Source organism: Monodelphis domestica, chromosome 3 (assembly GCF_027887165.1).
Source record: "Monodelphis domestica isolate mMonDom1 chromosome 3, mMonDom1.pri, whole genome shotgun sequence".
In the NCBI taxonomy this organism is placed as follows: Eukaryota; Metazoa; Chordata; class Mammalia; order Didelphimorphia; family Didelphidae; genus Monodelphis; species Monodelphis domestica.
Window position 1 is genome coordinate 5,360,060 of NC_077229.1, and position 20,060 is coordinate 5,380,119.

The 20,060-nt window shown below is 41.7% G+C and overlaps 1 protein-coding gene across 1 annotated transcript; it reads left to right on the forward strand.

Annotated features, from left to right (window-relative positions):
- The first annotated feature begins 344 nt into the window (after nt 1–344).
- Nucleotides 345–20,060, forward strand: LOC103092678 (zinc finger protein 420-like). Its single transcript, XM_016432925.2, has 5 exons — nt 345–440; nt 1,070–1,189; nt 9,092–9,218; nt 14,624–14,719; nt 17,010–20,060. The coding sequence occupies exons 2-5, from the start codon at nt 1,157–1,159 to the stop codon at nt 19,169–19,171; spliced, it is 2,418 nt and encodes an 805-aa protein (XP_016288411.2). The 5' UTR covers nt 345–440; nt 1,070–1,156; the 3' UTR covers nt 19,172–20,060.

The following is a 20,060-nucleotide window of genomic DNA, read 5'->3' on the forward strand; positions in this document are numbered from 1 at the left end:
CCAGGCCTTAAGCAGAAGCAGTTTCTCATCTAAGGAGAAGGCAGCTGGCAGGGCCACGAAAGGGAAATGGGGCTGTGGGCAGAAGGCTGCAGCTCCCCCACGGTGGAGTATAATTCCTATATGCCCCTCCCCCACCAAGCCTCTACACCCTAGGGTCCAGGCAGGAAGATTCCATTTCCCAGAATGCCTGTGTCACAACATCATGGAAGTCTCTGCTTTCCCTGTGGAGGACTACATTTCCCAGAACACGTGTATCATGACATCATGCAAGTCTTGGCTATCCCAAGTAGAGGACTCCATTTCCCAGAATGCCGGTTCCCTGACTCCTCCCGAGCCTTCGCTCCTCCCCACTATGGAAGCCTCGAGGCATGCTGGGAATCGCTTGTGAGTAGTCTCAGCTGTTGGAAGGGTTACTGCTGTGCTTCTCGGAACTTTGCTGGGTGAGAGGGGCCGGGGCGGGGCCGGGGCTCCCTGCTATGGCAGCTGAGATGTTCTGCTCCTAAAGTTCTGCTCCCGGGCCTCATTTCTGAGCTTGTGCGCATGTGCTACGAGAGGCAGGACCCTAGCCTCGCCCCCTTAAATGCTGGGGGGGGGGGGGGAGGGGAGGTGCTGCCTCCGTGTCTGTCCCTCGCTTTAAAGGACCTCCGAAAAGAGACAAATGCAAAAGTGCCCTCCTGGTCCAAACCGGCCAAGGGGAGAAGCAGCCTAGGGGTCGTGTGTGTGTGTGTGCGCGTGTGTATGTGTGTGCGCGCGTGTGTTTCCCTGTGTCCACATTCCATGGGAGGAGCCCCGATCTCGGGCACTGAAGAAATGCCAGCTCCTCCTCCCCAACCCCCACCTGATGGCCACCTGCCCCCAACCCCCCATTCCCCAGTAACCCCTCCCCCAACAGTCTCCCTCCATCCACCCAGTGCTGCTTCTGAATGGAATGAAGCCAAACATGGCGGCAGAAGGGGCGGGGCTTCTTCCAGGCTCTCTCCCAGCCTGAGGCTCCCTCTTCCCCCCTGAGACCAGGGAAGGGCCTGGGAGCCCCTCTGACCCTCCCCCTCTTTCTCCCCCCCCCCTCCAGGCACACACAGAGGAAGTCTCTCCCCCTCGGGCTGCCACCCCCTGAAGGACCCCAGGGTGGCCCTGCAGAGAACCTGCAGCCAGAGGAATGGCCCCCGGGACCCCGAGGCCCCCCTCCCAGGTGAGTGCAGCCCCTCCCCGGGCCAGGCTGGGATCCAGCAGAACTCAGAGCTGGGTCTCTGCCAGGCCTCCAGGGGCGCCGTCACTGCTTGTGCTCAGGGGGAGCTCCAGGGTCAGTCCTGGCTGTCCCCCATCCACCCTGTTCTGGGGTTTCCCAGCCTTGGCCCTGCCAGGATGAGCCGCCCAGATTCCACCAGACAGGCCCAGGCGCTGCCATTCTTCCCCCCCCCCCAGTGTGATCCCCTCCCTCAGCGGGGTGGCCGGGGGTCCCCCAGCTCCAGGGATGTCCCAGGGTCAGGCTCTGCTCCTGCCCTCCAGGCCCCAGGCTTGTGGGGGTCAGTCAGGCCTGCCAGGGGGCTTCAGAAGGAGTTTGGGGGAGATCAGGTGAGGCCCAGCTGGAGCGTTTTTAGCCCAAGGAAAGCGCTGGGTGAGGCGGGCAGGCTGGAAGGTCTGCTGAGAAGGTCTCCAGCCAGGCTCCTGCCTCCAGGCCAGAGGACACGCCATGGGGCTGCTTCCTGGGTCAGGCAGTGGGTCAGCCTCCGCCAGGCCTTTGGGCCTTATTAGACAGTAAGAAGAAGTGGGGGAGGGGTGGGCACTGCTGAGCACATCCAGCACCTTGTTCTGTCCTCACAGCAAAGGCAGCCTCCAGGGCAGGCCCTGAGCTTCTCCCCCACATGCCCTGCTGACAGCCCCCCCCCCCACACACACACACACCCCCAGCCACAGGAGGGCCTCAGTGGGAGGAGCTGGGGAATGGGGGGGTTGACAAACAGGATTGGGCTTCCCCAGGCCCAAGAGGAAAGAGCCTGGCAGGGGCTGGCATCAGGATGGGTAGAGGGGCGTCAGGGGAGAGGGCTGGGCTGGCTGAGGAGAGCAGGCCCTGGTGGGAGCTGGGGAGGGAGTGAGGCAGGAGCCTGGCAGGAAGGTGGCATCAAAGAGCACTTTTGGTTCCTGAAGGCCAGTCAGCTCCAGGGCGGCCATCCGACCCTGGTTACCGTGGCTCTGCCCTGCCTGGTGGGATCTTGCAGTTCCCTCCATGGAAAATATTGAGAGGCTCAGAGACATCTCTGGACCGTCGTTCTGAGCTGAAGATCCAAACCTTAATTGTGTTCAGTGGAAGCTGCAGGTGGCACCCATCCCGCCTGGAGCCAAAATCCCCCAGAAACATGAGGCAGGTGTTTCCTGGGTGTCTGACAGATGTTAAGGTTAAAATTAGGGGTGTTGAATGAATATATTATATTAGTGGTCGCCAGGAATTAAAATTCAATCCCAATGAAATACTCAAGTCAGTTTGGGATTTTTACGGTGGTTTAATTACAATAGAAGAAAGAAATTAAGAAGAAGAGGAGGGTAAGGGTAGGAGAGTCTCTCTGGCCTGGAGTAAGTCAAAGGGAGTTCAGAAGCCTCAGACAAGGGGCCTTCTCAGAAGATTAAATCTAGCTTGGCTTCTAGCCACGAGGCCTCCTCCAAGATTAGGGGCCTCATTGGAAGATAGTGCCTTTCAGGAGGTCAAGGAAAAGAGGAATCAGCCTTGGTTTACTCACCAAGGTCACTCAGAGAGGACATCTCACTTAAACCATGCTACAAAGCATCTCCCAATAACGTCACCACCAAGCCTCAAAACACCAAATGCAGCCAAGAGTTCCCATCGCAGCCAATAAAGTGATCACAGGAATTGAGGAGAAATATCTAGGCAGTTCTTTACATCCCTTTGTGAGATTTAAAATGGTTGAGGTCTTAAACTATAGTGATTAAAATAGTGGAAGATATAAGTTGTGATAGATATAAGAGAGGGTGAGTAAATTTGACCGCAGAAATATGTTTCACTACAGTGTCTTGGGTTTAAAATCAAATATAAGGTGGTCGCCAGGGAAATATTCCCAATTATTCAAATACCCAAGTCAATTGGGTTTTATAGAGATTTTAATTAACAATACAATGAGTAATCAAAGAAAGAGAGAGAGAAAGAAAGGAATAAGTATGAAGGGCCTCAAGCCAATATGGCCTAGACCTGAGTCTTAAAAGAGAAATCAGTCAGTTTTTTTTATAACTCACCATAAGATCTGTCTAAGTAAGGATTTCTAATGACACCAGGCCAGCAGCATCTCAGCTGCTTTCACCAGCTCCCTCCTCCATCTGAATGTTTCAGAATCAGTCTCCTCAGAATGAGTCTCTCCAATCTGAATGTTTCAGAATGACTTCCCAGCTCTTCCCTGAGCTCTTATTTTTAAGGGCAAAATCTTCTCTGTCACCTCCCCTAAGTCCTTACATCTACCAATCACTGTAGATGTTTCTAAAGGACCGCCCATTTTGAATTCACAGCTGAGTAGTTTTAACCTCTTTAGTAAGTCAGGAAAAAAATGCTGCTGTCTCAACAAATTTCATTAGAAAAAACCTCTGAATAAGTTATCACCCTTTTAGGTTTAAGTAGTTTACAAGTTGCCCCACCTTTATAGGTACTTAGTATCCCATTGTATCAATTCTAAAATAGTCATGACTCAAAGAACTTCCTGTCCTTTCCATAAGCATGGGTCAAAGCACTTTTCATTGTTCTCAAGGAGCTCTCTGTCCTAAAGCAGTCCTAAGTAGAGTGGAGTAGGGATATTCCCAAGGCAAGGAGCCCTCACATTCAAGTAGAATTCTCACTATCTGCTAGGGAATTTTTTTAAGTAGAAGATTCCCCAATGGAGGAAACCCCTAACATTCATAAGTCTGAGAAATTTTGAGGTTTACACCTTCCTGCGTCTCACATGTACCAATGGTAGCTTAAGCTTGGTTTAGGACAGCCCAGGGGGTCAGTCAGTTGTTTCTGATTTGTCACTTGCTAACACATGTCAGTCATAGACCATCCTCCCCTACAGGTAATCCTTAAGTGGGGGTGTATACATTCCTGGTTGCTAGAATTCTAAAAACTAAGCAGGGTAGAGTAAATCTAAAATTCACACTGACCCTTAGCGAAGTCTTTACCAGGCTGGAGGGCAGTGAGTTTTGGTCTGAGGGCTGGAACCTTTGATCCCAAGTCCTGAGCTCAGCTCTGAGATAAGAGAAGAAAATGGACTGAATCCTCCAGAGCTCTCAGACTCCCAAGGTCACAGGAGCCTCTCTGGGCCACTGTCCTCAGGGAGCCTGGAGTTTGCATGAATATTCCCAGGCTCAAAGTGCTACTGGATGGGCCGAGCTTGTTTCCTGGATCTCCTCAGGCCAGGGAGTCACCCGCCATTCCCAGGGAGTCCAGCTCCTTCTGCAGGGCCTTCAGATTCCTCAGATGAGGATACAGACCTGAGCAGTGATTCCTCCCACAGAAGTCTTTGATGTCATGAATTGTTTCAATAATCTGATATATCAGACTCCATCCCTTCCAGCACTGCGACCCGTGTTCCTTATCATCCACAAAGTTCAGGTCAAGTAGAGCATGTAAATAGGGAACTCAAGGCTATGGTGGGGGAAGATCTGTGCTGAATCTCAGATAAAATGGCCAGATATTCTTCCCATAGCTTTGTTTTACCTATATACAAGATCAAGAACAGATTTACATGTATCATCCTAAGAAATGCTCTTTGGACATGCTCCACCACAGGCAAAAACTTTTAAGACAGTCTATACATCTCTCTTAGGAGGAGAGTGTCAACTTGCTTCATACTTAAGTGCTTTACAACAACTCAAAAATTATATGACCTGGGAGTATTGATCAAAGCTGATCCATTGGATTATTCTCTCCATAATTTCAAGCCAGGAGATATTATATATGTCACATTTTGTTAAAATATCAGCAACACAAGAGAGTTGGGTAGGTACTTACACAATTGTGTTAATCTCTCCATCATTGGTAAAAGTTTTGGGTAGAGATTCATGGTATTGTTCACATATAAAATTAGCACATGGTATTAATAATGAAAATGTACAAGCCATTGAAGAAGAATAAATTGTAGAAAGTGAGAATCATCAGGCAAACTGAGTCTGCAGTCAGAAAGATCAGTAAGGAGAGCACTATCCCAGTGGAAGAGCACATCGGATGGAAGAGGACAATGCAGATAAAGAGAAGAATTCAGGAAATTAATGGACATTGTTAATAGATTGGAAGGACTTATAAATATTGAAATAATGACTTTGAATGGAATTTATAATGAAGAGGATCACAGGATTAATGGACTAATGAATTAAAAAATTTTGGAGAATGTATTATAGCACAAAATAACAACATATATTCACAAACAAATATTCATAAATACATTTACTACCATGGAGTTGGAGAAGAATTATTCAAGCAAGATAAGATGAGAAGAGAAGGAAAGATCTGAAGGAGTGGTAAGTATATTACATGCAACACTGACAACAGTAATACTGACATAACACTGGCAAAACAACATAATATAGCAAAAATAACATAATAAAAACATAAACACAAATACATAAACATGGTTAGGCTACATTGATTCACTATGTGAATGAGTGAAACAATGATTAGCTTGGGTAGCTTGATTGATTAGCTTGATGATTTTATAATTAGTTATAAATTAGTTACTAACAAAAGTAGTCAGATACTTAGTTTAGTATAGGAATATAGGTAGACAGGCAATTTTTGAAGATGAGGATTGTCTAATAAGGATATAGGTTTCTGATTGTTACTACATAGCATTTCTAATGCATTCTTGACTAATCCCCATGTCTGCCAGATTGCCAGAGAAATAGTCTAAGGTTTAAATTTAAGTTTTTATACTAAATAAAAGTTATAAAGTAATATTGTCCTCACCGATTTTAAAATATAGCTTAAGTCAAAATGACTTTTAGCAGCTTTTATTTACAAAGAAGTGGAAAGAGTGAAATGTAAATAGACAGATTCCTAACAAGCTTACCAACCCTTCTCCAGTGAAGTTGGGCTCAGTCCCTGTGCTTTTTAAAAAGATTCTCCTATTTTTATCCCAGTCCGCTGTCTTCATCGTCCCTTCTTCCAAGAATTCAGGATGCCATTTGATAATCACTCTTAAGTCTTATAACTTAGATACTGATACCTTAGTTCCCAGTTTCTTTAGTATGCAAAGCAATAAATGTATATAACATACTTGAGAAAAAATCTTTTGACCCGTATTTTAAAAAGGTTGCTGGTACTCGCCACAGTCGTGACTCTGAGACACTTCAATGCTGTGAAGTCATCTGCAGATATTTACTGAAATTGGGTGGCAGTTATACTATAACCAGCACTACACAAAGGTCACACAGGATCCTAACCTGCGGGTTTGGCCACAGACACTAAATATGGAATATGGGAGGTAGCAAGATCGAAAGAACACACAAAATCAAAGATAGGTTTAGGAAAAAGCCTTTCGGCCTCCTTGTTTTGGGCACTTACAGCTTAAGATTTTATTTGTAAGTCAATTCAGTATCTTACTAATATTGGCGATAAGTATTACTATCATTCACATCAAGGTTACCAATCCTGTGCTAGCAATGATTAGTCAGTACTTTTGATATATGGCATTTACTCAGTATTCTTATGATCATAGAAATATGGCATAATGGATAGAGATGATTCTTAGAAATTGGGATGTTATATGAGCCTCACTGAGCTCCATGTAAAATGTCTTATCTCTAGTGTCCCTTCCCTGCTGTAAAAGCTGTGTGATGTGTTGATTAGGAGGCTGCTTGCAATGTTGATTAGGAGAGCTGGGAGTGGGCCCCTTTAGAGAAAGCCAAATTAAGACTGCTTCTGCCTGTGACAAGGAAATCACTTTAAAAGACTGATATATATTAATTTAAGGTTGCCAAGGAATTCAGCTATGTAATTCCTAAATGAAAACTCAAGTCAGCCATCAACCTTTTATAGAGTTTAATTCCAAACAGGAGGAAGAAAGGAATTAGAGAGAGGGAGAGAGAAAGGGGAGAGAAGGGAATAGGGCTTAAATACCCCTTCTGTTTAGGCTGGGCCAAAAGGCCCAAGCCCTTAGATAGCTGGGGCAAAGAAAGGAGATCAGTCCCTATTACTCACGTGACCAAAATGGAGAAACAGTCTCAAGGGCCTCCACCTCCAGCTTCCTTCAGAGCAAGCTTCTCAGAGCACCTCTCCAACCACTCAGAGCCAAAACTCTCCAACCAACCCCCTCAGTCCTCAGACCCCTCTATCTTTAAGGAAACCATCCAAGTTCCCTCCCCTCAGTTCTCACATCTACCAATCACGGTCCATGTCTTTCCTGTGCCAATGGTGGCTCTAGCTTAACCCAGGACCGCCCAGAGGTCTGTGGCTTTGCACATGTCTGTTGAAGGTCATATTCTTCAAATAATTAAATCTTTGATCCTTTGCTACAGCCCTTCCCAAATCCTGTTGCCCTGAGTAGGGTAGAGATTGGAATAATTAAATTTTGATCTATGCTGCAGCCCTTCCTAAATCCTGTTAGGACTGAGTGGGGTGGAAATTGTATTTTCCAAGACCTGGTTCTGTCATTCCAAGTATCTCTATTGTATCAATTCTAAAATCAATCATGACTCAAAGAAATTCCTGTTCTGTGCTTAAGCATAGGTCAAAGCCCTTTCCATTGTTCAGCAAAAGGTTTCTGTCCTAAAGTAATCTTAAGAAGGGAGAAGGAGGAACCTCCCTTGTCAATTGGGTTCACATTCCAATAGACTATCACTAAGAAATTTTCCAAGTATGAAATTTCCCAATGGTGAAATTCCAACATTTATAAGTCTAAGAAATTTTGAGGTTTACAATCCCCCCTGATGATCATTGGGAGACTAGTCTCCCCATTGATCACTTAACATAATCATTTTGTAGTTCTAAATTCACTTCTAACTAAAGATATACACAATATTCAATTTTCTAAGAGAAATTAGAATAGTGAGAGAGGAAATAGAAAAGAAAAGAAAGGAAAACCAATGTTTTGCTAGACGCATTGACAGAAAGCCAAATTAGGGGCAGTCCCTTTTGGCATAAATGTGTACAGTTACAATAAATGTTCAATCAAAAGTTCAGTCCAATCAATCACATCCAAAGTTCATTCTTGATCTTCTTGATGAAGTGTAGGTTTTCGGCATCTTTCTGCAACAGTTCATTCTCTGGATATAAAAATTTCAAGCTTTTTTTCTTGAAGATCTTTTCTTGAACAGAATCAAAATCTTTTATTTTTATAAGAGTAAAATCTTAAACAAAATTCAAAATTCTTGGGTTTTTATAAAATTACAAATCTCAAACAAACAAAACACGGGACTTGTGACCCCAAGTCACAAATTTAGCATAAATCTCCAAATCATTCCTTTTATTAAAGGTTTCAGTACTTATTAATCCTGTGAATTCCTAATATGGCCACAACAAGAAAATTGCCTTTGCAATGATATCTTGCTTTTACTGTCCCTTGACCATTACCATCAGGATCAGTTTTGACCATATTTTTCCATCACAGGATTTGTCAGTGTTGATCTCATCAGATTAAGTAGAGAATTCCTTTTTCTTTGTTTTTTCCTCATTAATCACTGGTATACTTTCCCCCTAGAATACATACTACATGCTACCTTCTCAGAAACTCTTCAAAAACATGTTCTTACCAAATCAACTCTAACTCTTGTGATCAGGAGGAATTTCAGATCACCTTCTCTCTTTCTTTTCCACAGAATCTCATACTTCACTCAGAAAGCACTTCTCATCTCCCTCATTCCACATGGAAAAGCATTTCAGAGTAACACATTTGTCCAGGTTTTACTCTTCACATGATTCTCACTTCAGTCACAAAATGCCTTTGTCAGTATTTCATGGGCTCTGTATGACTAGTCTACATTGCTGGCTCTGACACCCTTCAAGGTTAGGAGTTTGGGTAAATCCCTTGTGTACTTCAGTTTTCTCCAGTCAGTTGATGAGGGTTGTTCTAGATGAAATTTGAAGGTTCAGCTCTAAATCCTGTGACTTTTGCTGTTTTAGGGGCCAATAACATTCAAGGATGTGGCTGTGGATTTCACCCACGAAGAGTGGTGCCTATTGGACCATTTTCAAAAACAGCTGTACCTGGAGGTCATGCTGGAGAATGTACAGACTCTACTCTCTGTGGGTAAGTATGATTTTCTCCATTAACCTGAATCTGCCATTAAAAAAATGTCTTCATTCCAAGCCAAATTATAGGATTTTGAGCCTTTGTCAATGATTAAAAAAGAAAAAGTGCTCACCTCTGCCTAGGGGTCCCCTCCTTCCTGCTTTTCATAAAAAATGTTTTGAGTTATATGACAAGAAACTAGGACTTTCCTTTCTTGCCCCTGAAATTGTTTCTCCTCTGTTTTAGATAGCTTCAGGTGAACACTTAAATGAGTGTTACAGATTTACATTTCTGAAGGTAATATCAGAAGGCATCTAGTCCAGCCTCTAATTCGACATGAAATTTGTGTGCAAATTCTCTGTTTATACCCAGGCAGCTTTTCCTTGAAGATGGGCATTGAAGGGAACAGGCAGGTCCTTCCCCTTTGGGCTGGGTTTGGTCTCCAGAAAGGATTTCTTGTTATTACATATTAGTGGGAGAGGTGAAGCCAAGAAGGTAGCACAGCAGAAGCAAAAGCTGGAACCACCATGAGTATCTCAAAGCAACCTTAAAATGCACTTTTAAATTAATAGAGTCACAGAACAAATGTGGGCAATAATGAAGTGGCTCTCCTGAGGAAAACAACTTGAAAGTTAGGCAGAAAGAGTCTATTTTGGGACATAAGAGGGTAACAGGAAGTAAAACTGCGCATAGAAGAGTGCAGACAATTCACCCCACACCTAGTACTCCGGGTTCTGAACCTGGGCACAAGCCAACTTCAAGACCCTGGGACCCTTCATCGGTCTACATTATTAGCACATCCCTATGCCCAACCCTTGGAATACAAAGGGCTAGCATAAGGCTGTGGTGAGATCCCAAAGTCACTTGGCAAATTCAGTCATGTGGTGAATCATTTAACCCTAGGGCAAAGGGTTCTCTGAGCTTTGCAAGCCATCAGGAGTCTCTAGAGGAGACCAAATCAGTAGCTTTCAGATAGCCCAACCCATAGTCTGTGGTTCCACCTTGGAATAAATGAAAGCTGCAGAAAACCAAAATTATATCTGGGGAGCAGCAAGGAAAAACTGAAGTTTTAAGAGAATGCCCCCTCTACCCTGAAAACAGAGCTAGAAGTCAAAGTGGGAGGGGGAGAGTCTGGGAAAATGAGTAAATACCAAAAAATAAAAAATCAAACCATAGAAAATTTCTAAGGAGGCAAAGAAGAGCAAGGCACAGTCTCAGGCAGCAATTAGGATACAAAAGTCTCCAGATGAAAAACTTCAAATAATAATGGGAATTGGTTTCAGGTGCTAGAAGAGTTCAAAAAGGAATTCAAAAATCAAATGAAAGAAGTTAAAGAAAAATGGAGAAAAGAAATTAAAGTAATGAAAAAAAAGAAAAGACCTGAAAAAGCCAAATTGGTCAAGTGGGAAAAGAAGCACAAAGATCCAATGAAGAAAAGTTTTTTTAAAAAGTAGAGTTGACTAAGTAGAAAAAGATGGTAAAAAAATCCAGTGTAGAAAAGAGTTCTAGGAAAAGTAAAATGGGCCAAATGGAAAAGGAGGATCAGAAGGTCATGGCAAATAATTATTTTTTTAATTAGAATTGGGCATATAGAAGCCAATGACTATGAGACATCAAGAAACAATAAAACAAAATAAAAAGAATTTAGGAATATAAGAAAATATTAAATGTGAGTTTAAAAACCACTAACCTAGAAAATCAATCCAGGAAAGACAATCTAAGATTTATTAGACTACAAAAAATAAAAAAGCCTAGATGTCATATTACAAGAAATTATCAAAGAAAACTGCCTTGTTATCCTTGAGTCATAGTTTAAAAGGGCAATTGAAAGATTCTGCAGATCACCTCCTGCAATAAATTCCCAAATGACAACTCCCAGAAATATTATAGACAAATTGAAGAAATTCCATGTTAAGGAGAAATTAATTAAGCCAGTAAGAAACAAATCTGATATCATGGAGACCCTATACCTCCCACTTCCCCCTGCCAGTATTGATTACATAGAATCTAGGAGCTTCTACATTAAAGGATTAAAATGCTTTGAGTATGATATTCTGGAAGGCAAGGAAACTGGGTTTATAACCATGAATCACTCACCCATCAAGACTGACTATATTCTTTTGGGGGGGGGAATAATTTTTTAATAAAAAAAGGGAATGTCCAAGCATTCCTGATGAAAAGAACAGAGCAAAACAGAAAAGTGGATGTCCCAGTAGAAAAGTCAAGAGAAACATAAAAAGGTGAATAAGAAAATTTACAAGACTCAATAAGGTCATATTGTATATGTGCTTAGTGGAAAGATGATATTTTTAATTCTTAAAATTGCTCTTCTTATCATAGTAGTTATTTGAAGTATTCTTAGAAAGAGGGGGTAGTACTAAAGTATTTGGGAAGATATGAAAAAAATTAAGAGGTGAAAAAGAGGATTGCACTGAGAGAAAAAGAAGTAACATGGGGCAAATTACATCAAATAAAGAGGCATGGAAAGAAAAACTATTATAGAGGAAGGGTCAATGAGGATGGTGACTGGCAGTCAGTAAAATATATTCTCATTGAGAATGACAGCCAGGCTAATTGGGGTATAGAATCTTATCTTCTATAGAGGAATAGAAGGAAAATAAGAAAGGTGGAGGAAGGGGAATAATATAAGGAAGGTGGAGGAGTGATTAAGAGGCCCTATAGAGAAGTAGAAGGGGAATAAGAAGGGTGATGGTAGGGAAGGGAATAATATAAGGGAGGGGAAATGGGGAAAGTGATTAAAAGAGAACTGTGTGGAGATACAGTGAAGGAGAAAGTATAAAATTAAAAGAGGAAAATGAGATGAAGGGGAATACAGATATCTTAATCAGAACTATGATTGTAAATGAGATAAACTCACCCATAAAATGGAAGCAGATGACTGTTAGGATAATTTAGAGTTGTGACCTAATCTAAATTTGATTTTTGGTCGCCAGGGGATATCCCAAATAAAATACCCAAGTCAGTTTGGAAATATATGGTGGTTTAATCAATATATAGGGAAGAAATCAAGGAGAAGAGAGAGGGAAAAGGTATAGGATTTCTCACACCTGGCTGTGCCAGGTAAGCCACGAGGTCCTTGAAGATGAGAGGCTTCTCTAAGACCAAAGTGTTTAGAAGGTAAAGGAGAGAAAAATCAACCTAAACTCCGAGAGATCTCAGAGAAGAGCCTCACCGAACTAGGTTACTAGGCTTCCTCCAGTATGGTATCAAGGAAAATTCACCATGTAAAGGATAATTTTAGCATTGTGATCTAAACTATGTAAATTATTTGGTTGCCATGGATATCCCAAATATAAAAGAAATATAACCAAGTCAGCTGGAAATTTGTGGTGATTTAATTGATATAGTGGAAAGAAATTAAGAAGAAGGAAGAAGGAAAGGGTGTAGGATTTCTCCCCCCGGTTAGGTAAGGTTTTGGAGAGTAAGGAGAAAGGAATCAGCCTGAACTCCAAAAGGTCTCAGCCCAGATGCCTGAACCTGAATCAGCTCAAGGGCAAACTCACCTCCAAACCCAGACAAATAACTGCACCACCACGCCAAGATGTTGGAACACTTAGCATGCTGCCAGCCAGAGTCACCTCTCTGGGGAAAGAGGGAGAGAGAGCAAGTGATGTGCCTTATATAGATGACTTTACCTCACTTTCCGGCATCTTATCTGTACCAATGATAGCTTAGCTTGACTTAGGACAGCCCAGGGGTCTGTCTGCTTTTTCTGCACATGTCTGTTGAAGGCCATTTCCTCAGATAATTAAATCTTTGAGTATGATGCAGGCATTTCTGATCTTGTTAAACTAAGGAGGGTGGAGAAATGTATAGTTCCCAAGACTTGATTCTGTTAATCCAGTATCTCCATTGTTAGTAATCAAATAGCTAAATCAGATCTTCTAAAGTATGGCTTGACTAGGGTGGAATAGTTTTTAAAATTCACCACCGATAAACCCGGACAATAGCAGCCGCCACGCCAAGATGCTGACATGCTTAGCAAGCTGCCACCAGCCACCTCTCCACCATCAAAAGAGCCCCAAGAGAGGAAGTGAAATGAAATATATAGACGGTTTTACATCACTTTCCTGCATCTCACCTGTACCAATGATATCTTAGGCTTTACTTAGGATAGCCCAGGGATCTGTCAGTTGTTTCTGATTTGTCATTTGCTAGCGCATGTCTGTCATAGGCCATCCTCCTAAATACTTAATTCTTAAATATGGGTGTAGACATTCCTGGTTTTGTTAGTCTAAGTAGGGTGGAGTAATCTAAAGTTCACATAACAGAGTGGATTAAAAACCTAAATTCTATGATTTTTATAGGAAACACATTTAATATGCACAAGTAGATATATAGAAAGTGAATGTGAGAGGATTGTTATGTACATAACAATAAGGGAATTAAAAAAAAAGAAGTATAAAATTATTGCTCACAGTTCCTAATCCTGCCCAGTCTAGCAAGTTTATCCTTATTCCTCCTTCATTCTTCCCTCAAATCCCAGGTCAGATGTTAGGAATGGAATGGAAGGGAATAAGCATTTCAAACTACCTGCTCTATGTCCTGTACTGGGTAAAAGGGTTCATAATTATCCTTTATTTCACAACATCCCTGTGAGTCTGATAGTCTTATTGCCTTCAACTCATAGTTGAAACAACCAAGGCAAACAGAGATTAAATTAAATAATTTACTTGGGGCACCCACTTACCATCTCTCAGAGGCTGGATTAAATTTGCTTTTCTGACACCAAGTTCTTATCTCTTATCCCTTTGTTTCCACATGCCTTTACGTTCTAGTTCAGGGGTCCCCAAATTTTTTACATAGGGGGCCAGTTCAATCTCCCTCAGACCGTTGGAGGGTTGGACTATAAAAACCTAACTCTAACCCTAAGCCTAAACCTAACCAGGCAGTAGTATATACACTGTGGAATCTCCTCCCCAAGAATGCCGCTCACCATGCTGACTTCTTCCATTGTGCAGCCACATAATCCTTTCCGCGGAGCCTAATTCTAAGGCGCTATGCAACGGATTATGTCACTGGAAGTAGTACTGTATGTGAGCAATGCCATGCTTTGCAGCGCTGTCATATACAGTGCTCCTCTCAATGACCACCAATGAAAGAGGTGCCTGTTCCGGAAGTGTGGTGAGGGCCATAAACATGGCCTCAGGGGGGCTGCATGTGTCCGTGGGCCATAGTTTGGGGACCCCAGTTTTAGATGATCAAGGCTATGGAATGTGCCTATCCTTCTATTACAAGAAGTAAATAAAGATGGGCTTTTCTGATTGGAAATAGTTTCCATGTTCTCTTACCTCCAGCAAATGTCCCAACAATGAATACAACAAAAGCCATTCTATAGGCTTCCTTTTTAAAAATATTATATTTTCTTCTCTCCTAATACCTTCCTTCTTTCTTATGCCCAGGGCTTCCAGTTCCTAGAGAAAATTTTATCTCCTATTTTCAGCAAGGAGAATCACCATGGCTACTAGAGCAAAAAGGCCCAAGGAACTCCTGCCCAGGTGAGTGAGGTGAAAGCAGGTGTAATAGGACTGTTACCCCAAAAGGCTTCCATCTCCTGTAGTGAAGGGAATGCTAGACTTAGGGGCTATCAGACCAATGCTGAATCATGCTCATTTCCTGAGAGATGGACATTAGACTCACTATAGGGCATGAGACATATAATATATGGTAGATCATAAAATAAGATGAATATATAGTATGTCTGCACTAAATGGCATAATATTTGTGCATCTGTGGAGAATAGAAGAAAACTTCTACTTTGAGAATTATTGCATTAGAGCTAAAAAGAGTGAAGTTGTTTTTCTGTTTAGCATACAAAATTTACCAAGAATGACCATATGACAATGACCACTGATACTTGTAAAAATAATAGGCAAACTATAAAACTAATGGGCAATGAATTGATTATGGGTTATAAACCAATTTTGATACTCTGCTTGCTGCGCTTACAAAGTATCTTCAGCTTATATAAGTGAAGTGAAGCTCAGAAGTGAACTTCTCTTCAGGGCCAAGCACAAGTATGCTAAGGAGACTCTTGTCATAGAAAAAGAAACTATTTATTGAAAATATAAGGTTCAAAAAAGTTCTAACTCCACCCAAATAAAACTCCCTCATTCTGCATAGAACCGCTTCTCCTGTGTCCACAAGTATGAATTTTAAAATTTCCATCTTGCTCGGTCTAGCACCCAAATTTGTGCACACCCACACTACACAGGTATGTGCTAGTCAATGACAAATCAGAAATAAATTACTGCCCACCTGGGCTTCCTAAGCCAAGCTTAAGCCACCATTGGCATTTGTGAGGCACTGGAAGTGACGGAGAAAGCAGCCTCTGGAATTCGCTCACTTCCTGTGGACAGGGCTAGGCGCCAGTTCATGCTAGGAGCTTGAGCAGGGAGGAGGCCCACAGACAGCTTTCCTTCAGATTGGTCACGTGAATCAAGGACTGATTCTCTTCTCTACCTTGGCCTTCAGGCCTAAACTCCCTCTAGCTCTGCCAGAAGGTTGAGTTAACCTTTTTTCCCTTTCCTCCTCTCTCCTTCTCTCCCTCTCCTTTTTCTTATTCCCGTTGTGATTAAACCACTATAAACTCCATTCTGACTTGAGTGTTTCATTTTAGGAATTTCATAGGTAAATTCCTTGGCGACCATAAATTAATATTATAACAACTTTAAAGGTGATTTTCACTATAACATAGGCTACACTAATCCTTCCTAATCTGACTAACCCAAAATTTCCCTATTCTTCAATAAACTAACACTATTATCCTTATAATTCTTAACTTTATCTCCGAGATATAAAAATGACAAAGGATAGCTGACTGAGCCTTAGAAAGAACTAAGTTAGTACTCTGAGCTTTAACAGACTCAGTGTCCAAACCAAAGACTAGGTTTTTCCTTGGTCTTCTCCAAGATAAACCAATCTATGAAAATGACAATATATAGTCACTAGTGTTTCCCAGGTTGGAAAAGGAAAACACTTAGTTCCCTCACGTGTTTCCCTCCTCTCATTCTACCTCAGACAGTGAGAGAGAGTGAGAGAGATATCTCCCCAAGCCCTCAGAGAGTCTGACTCTGCCAACTGCCAGAGAACAACTGCCATACAGAAAAATCATTAGACTTGAAACTGACACTGACTCAGCTCTGTTTGAAACTCCAATTCTTTCTCAAGCCAGCTTCTCCACTTCTTATCTCTAAACGAATATAACAAGACTTAATGTCTAATATCATCCTTATATAGTGCATCCAAAATGATGAGAACAGAATATCTGGAAGCTTACCTGAGATTCACAAAATTATAAGAATAATGAAGTAGTGGCTTTTTAGGAAAGATAGGGCAATGGAGAAAGACTGTCCAATACTGAAGACAAAGCATGTTCATGCACAGGGTTTGAATTGTAGTCTAGCTGCCAGGAATTCAGTCAGATATTTCCTCCATTCTTTACTCATAACATGAGTTGCAAAGTATGATGAGACTCTTGGGCCTGCCTGTGTCACAGGTTCTTTGTGAGTTTTCTTTGTTATTGTATGTGAAAGTCTTCGAAAATCATCCATCTTGCAGGTATGACCAAATGGTATATCCAAAGACTGGTTCTGCTAGTTTAAATTTAAAAACTACTTTTTGCTTTGGGAAATACAATAAAAATCAGTTTACTTTCTGCCATCAGAGGAAAGAACTTATATTGCTCTGTGTGTGTGTGTGTGTGTGTGTGTGTGTGTGTGTGTGTGTGTGTGTGTGTGTGTGTGTCCACCTTCCTTATGTGTTTATATCATTGTTTGTCTTCTTCAGAGGCAGAGGCTAATTTTGAAGTGAAGGAGATATCTACAAAGTTGAGATTTTTTGTGAAAGTATCTTGCCCTCAAAGATGCATGAATGAGGGTCCCCATGACTTCATTTTGAGAGAAAACTGTGACTCTACTATCAACTTAAATAAAAATCCAGACAGTGACAATGAATTTGGTAAAACTTCAGAGAAATTCAACCAATATTCAGGCCTAAATCAGTATATGAAATTGACCTCAGAAAATGACTGTTGTCAGGATAGTGAATATAACAAATGCTTTCCTGATGAAGTAGGAAATGTTCTGTCTCCTGAGAAACCTGAAATTCCCACGTATCAGGGAAACCTAGAGCGATTGGCCTTTGGCTGGAGTTTAGACCTTATTAGACATAAAAAAAGTAAATGTGTATTAATGGTTTCTGTGAGGGATAAAAGTCAGAACTCTGCGCTTAATACACATCAGAGAATCCACACTGGAGAGAAACCTTATGACTGTAAACACTGTGGAAAGGCTTTCACAAAGAGGAGCAATCTTGCTAAACATCAGAGAATCCACGCTGGAGAGAAACCTTATGAATGTACACAGTGTGGAAAGGTTTTCACACAGAGGAGATCTCTTACTGCGCATGAGACAGTCCACACTGGAGAGAAACCTTATGAATGTAAACACTGTGGAAAGGCTTTTACATGGAAGGTCTCTCTTGCCACACATCAGAGAATTCATACTGGAGAGAAACCTTTTGAATGTAAACAGTGTGGAAAGACTTTTACATGGAAGTTCTCTCTTGCTGCCCATCAGAGAATCCACACAGGAGAGAAACCTTATGAATGTAAACAATGCGGAAAGGCTTTCACACAGAGGAGATCTCTTGCTGCACATAAAACAGTCCACACTGGAGAGAAACCTTATGACTGTAAACACTGTGGAAAGACTTTTACATGGAAGGTCTCTCTTGCTACACATCAGAGAATCCACACTGGAGAGAAACCTTATCAATGTAAACAGTGTGGAAAGGCTTTTACATGGAAGTTCTCTCTTGCCACACATCAGAGAATCCACACTGGAGAGAAACCGTATGAATGTAAACAATGTGGAAAGGCTTTCACGGACAGAGGCTCTCTTGTTAAACATCAGAGAATCCACACTGGAGAGAAACCTTATGAATGTACACACTGTAGAATGGCTTTTACTGTGAAGAGCCATCTTGCTACACATGAGAGAATCCACACAGGAGAGAAACCTTATGAATGTAATCAGTGTGGAAAGGCTTTTATAAGGAGTAGCTATCTTGCTAAACATCAGAGAATCCACACTGGAGAGAAACCATATGAATGTAACCAATGTGGAAAGTCTTTCACAGAGAAAAGCTCTCTTGTTAAACATCAGAGAATGCACACTGGAGAAAAACCTTATGAATGTACACAGTGTGGAGTGGCTTTTACTGTGAGGAGCCATCTTGCTGCACATGAGAGAAACCACACTGGAGAGAAACCTTATGGATGTAAACAGTGTGGAAAGGCTTTTATAAGGAGAAGCTATCTTGCTAAACATCAGAAAATTCACACTGGAGAGAAACCTTATGAATGTACACAATGTGGAAAGGCTTTCACACATAGAAGATCTCTTGCTGCACATAAGATAATCCATACTGGAGAGAAACCTTATGAATGTAAACATTGTAGAAAGGCTTTTCCATGGAAGGTCTCTCTATCTAAACATCAGAGAATCCACTCTCGAGAGAAATCTTATGTATGTAAACAATGTGGAAAGGTTTTCACAGAGAGGGGCTTTCTTGCTAAACATCAGAGAATCCATACTAAAGAGAAACCTTATGAATGTAAACAATGTGGAAAGGCTTTCACAGACAGAGGTTCTCTTGTTAAACATCAGAGAATCCACACAGGAGAGAAACCTTATGAATGTAAACACTGTGGAAAGGCTTTCACTCAGAGAAGCCATCTAGCTACACATCAGAGAATCCACACTGGAGAGAAACCTTATGAATGTAAACAGTGCGGAAAGGCTTTCATAAAGAGGGACTCTCTTGTTGATCATGAGAGAATCCACACTGGAGAGAAACCTTATGAATGTAAACAATGTGGAAAGGCATTCACTCAAAGGAGCCATCTTGCTACACATCAGAGAATCCACACTGGCAAGAAACCTTAGGAATGCAAACAGTATGGAATGGCTTTCACAAAGAGGGACTATCTTGCTACACATCAGACAATTCACATTGGAGACAAGCCTTATTTTATGGGATAAAATCATGCATTATTCTCTAGTATACATTAATTAGTATTAGCAATTTTTGATTGGCAACTTCTTATACAAAAATTAGTGAAAGTTGTGCCCTTCAGAAAGGAGATATTAATCTCTCCTTATGAAAAGTATAGAAATCTCCCTCCCTAAGAAGCTTTTCATATGTACATGAATATATACCTTTAATTCTCTCTTTTCTAATGTGACCAAGATCCCCCTTTTTCTCTCACCTTATAAAGGGGAATTCTTTATTCTCTTTGTCTATTTTGAGTTAACTCTTAAATTAACACTTCTTGGAGAGTTCCACCTTGTTATCAAGTAAGAGAATTCACAAGTCACTTACTTGGAAAGCTCCATTCTTTTAACCCATTCAATCAGAAATTTGTGAATCCTATGAGGGTTAACACCTTCAGAAGCTAAGAAGTGGATCCCCCCCCCCCCCAAGACATGGCAAGACAGTGCTAGGCAATTTGGAAGATATGATTGGCCCCTGTGAAGAGGAGAAGGGACAAAAAGTATTATAAAATCCCTGAACTTCTTGGGCTGAAGATCATTTTTGTCTTCTTTGACTGGTGGCCTGCCTCTTGGATGTAACTTGGGACTTGGACTGGCTCTGGAGTGAGTGAATAGATGGCTTTCCTTTCCTGATTTCTGTAGAGGGTTTAACTGTGGTGTAGGGTTAAAAAGTCGTGCCGGGCTGAGTCGAGCATTGGAGCAGTATTTAGTGTGATAGGCTAAATATCTTCACTACCCTATTTTTGTATTTTTCTTTGTAAATAAAAGCTATTGAAACCCA

Bases quoted from the DNA above. Each gene is read 5' to 3' on its own strand.
- LOC103092678 (XM_016432925.2), top strand. From the start codon at position 1,157: ATGGCCCCCGGGACCCCGAGGCCCCCCTCCCAG. The intron at 1,190-9,091 runs GTGAGTGCAGCC...TTGCTGTTTTAG, and splicing joins CCCCGAGGCCCCCCTCCCAG to GGGCCAATAACATTCAAGGA. The intron at 9,219-14,623 runs GTAAGTATGATT...TCTTATGCCCAG, and splicing joins ACAGACTCTACTCTCTGTGG to GGCTTCCAGTTCCTAGAGAA.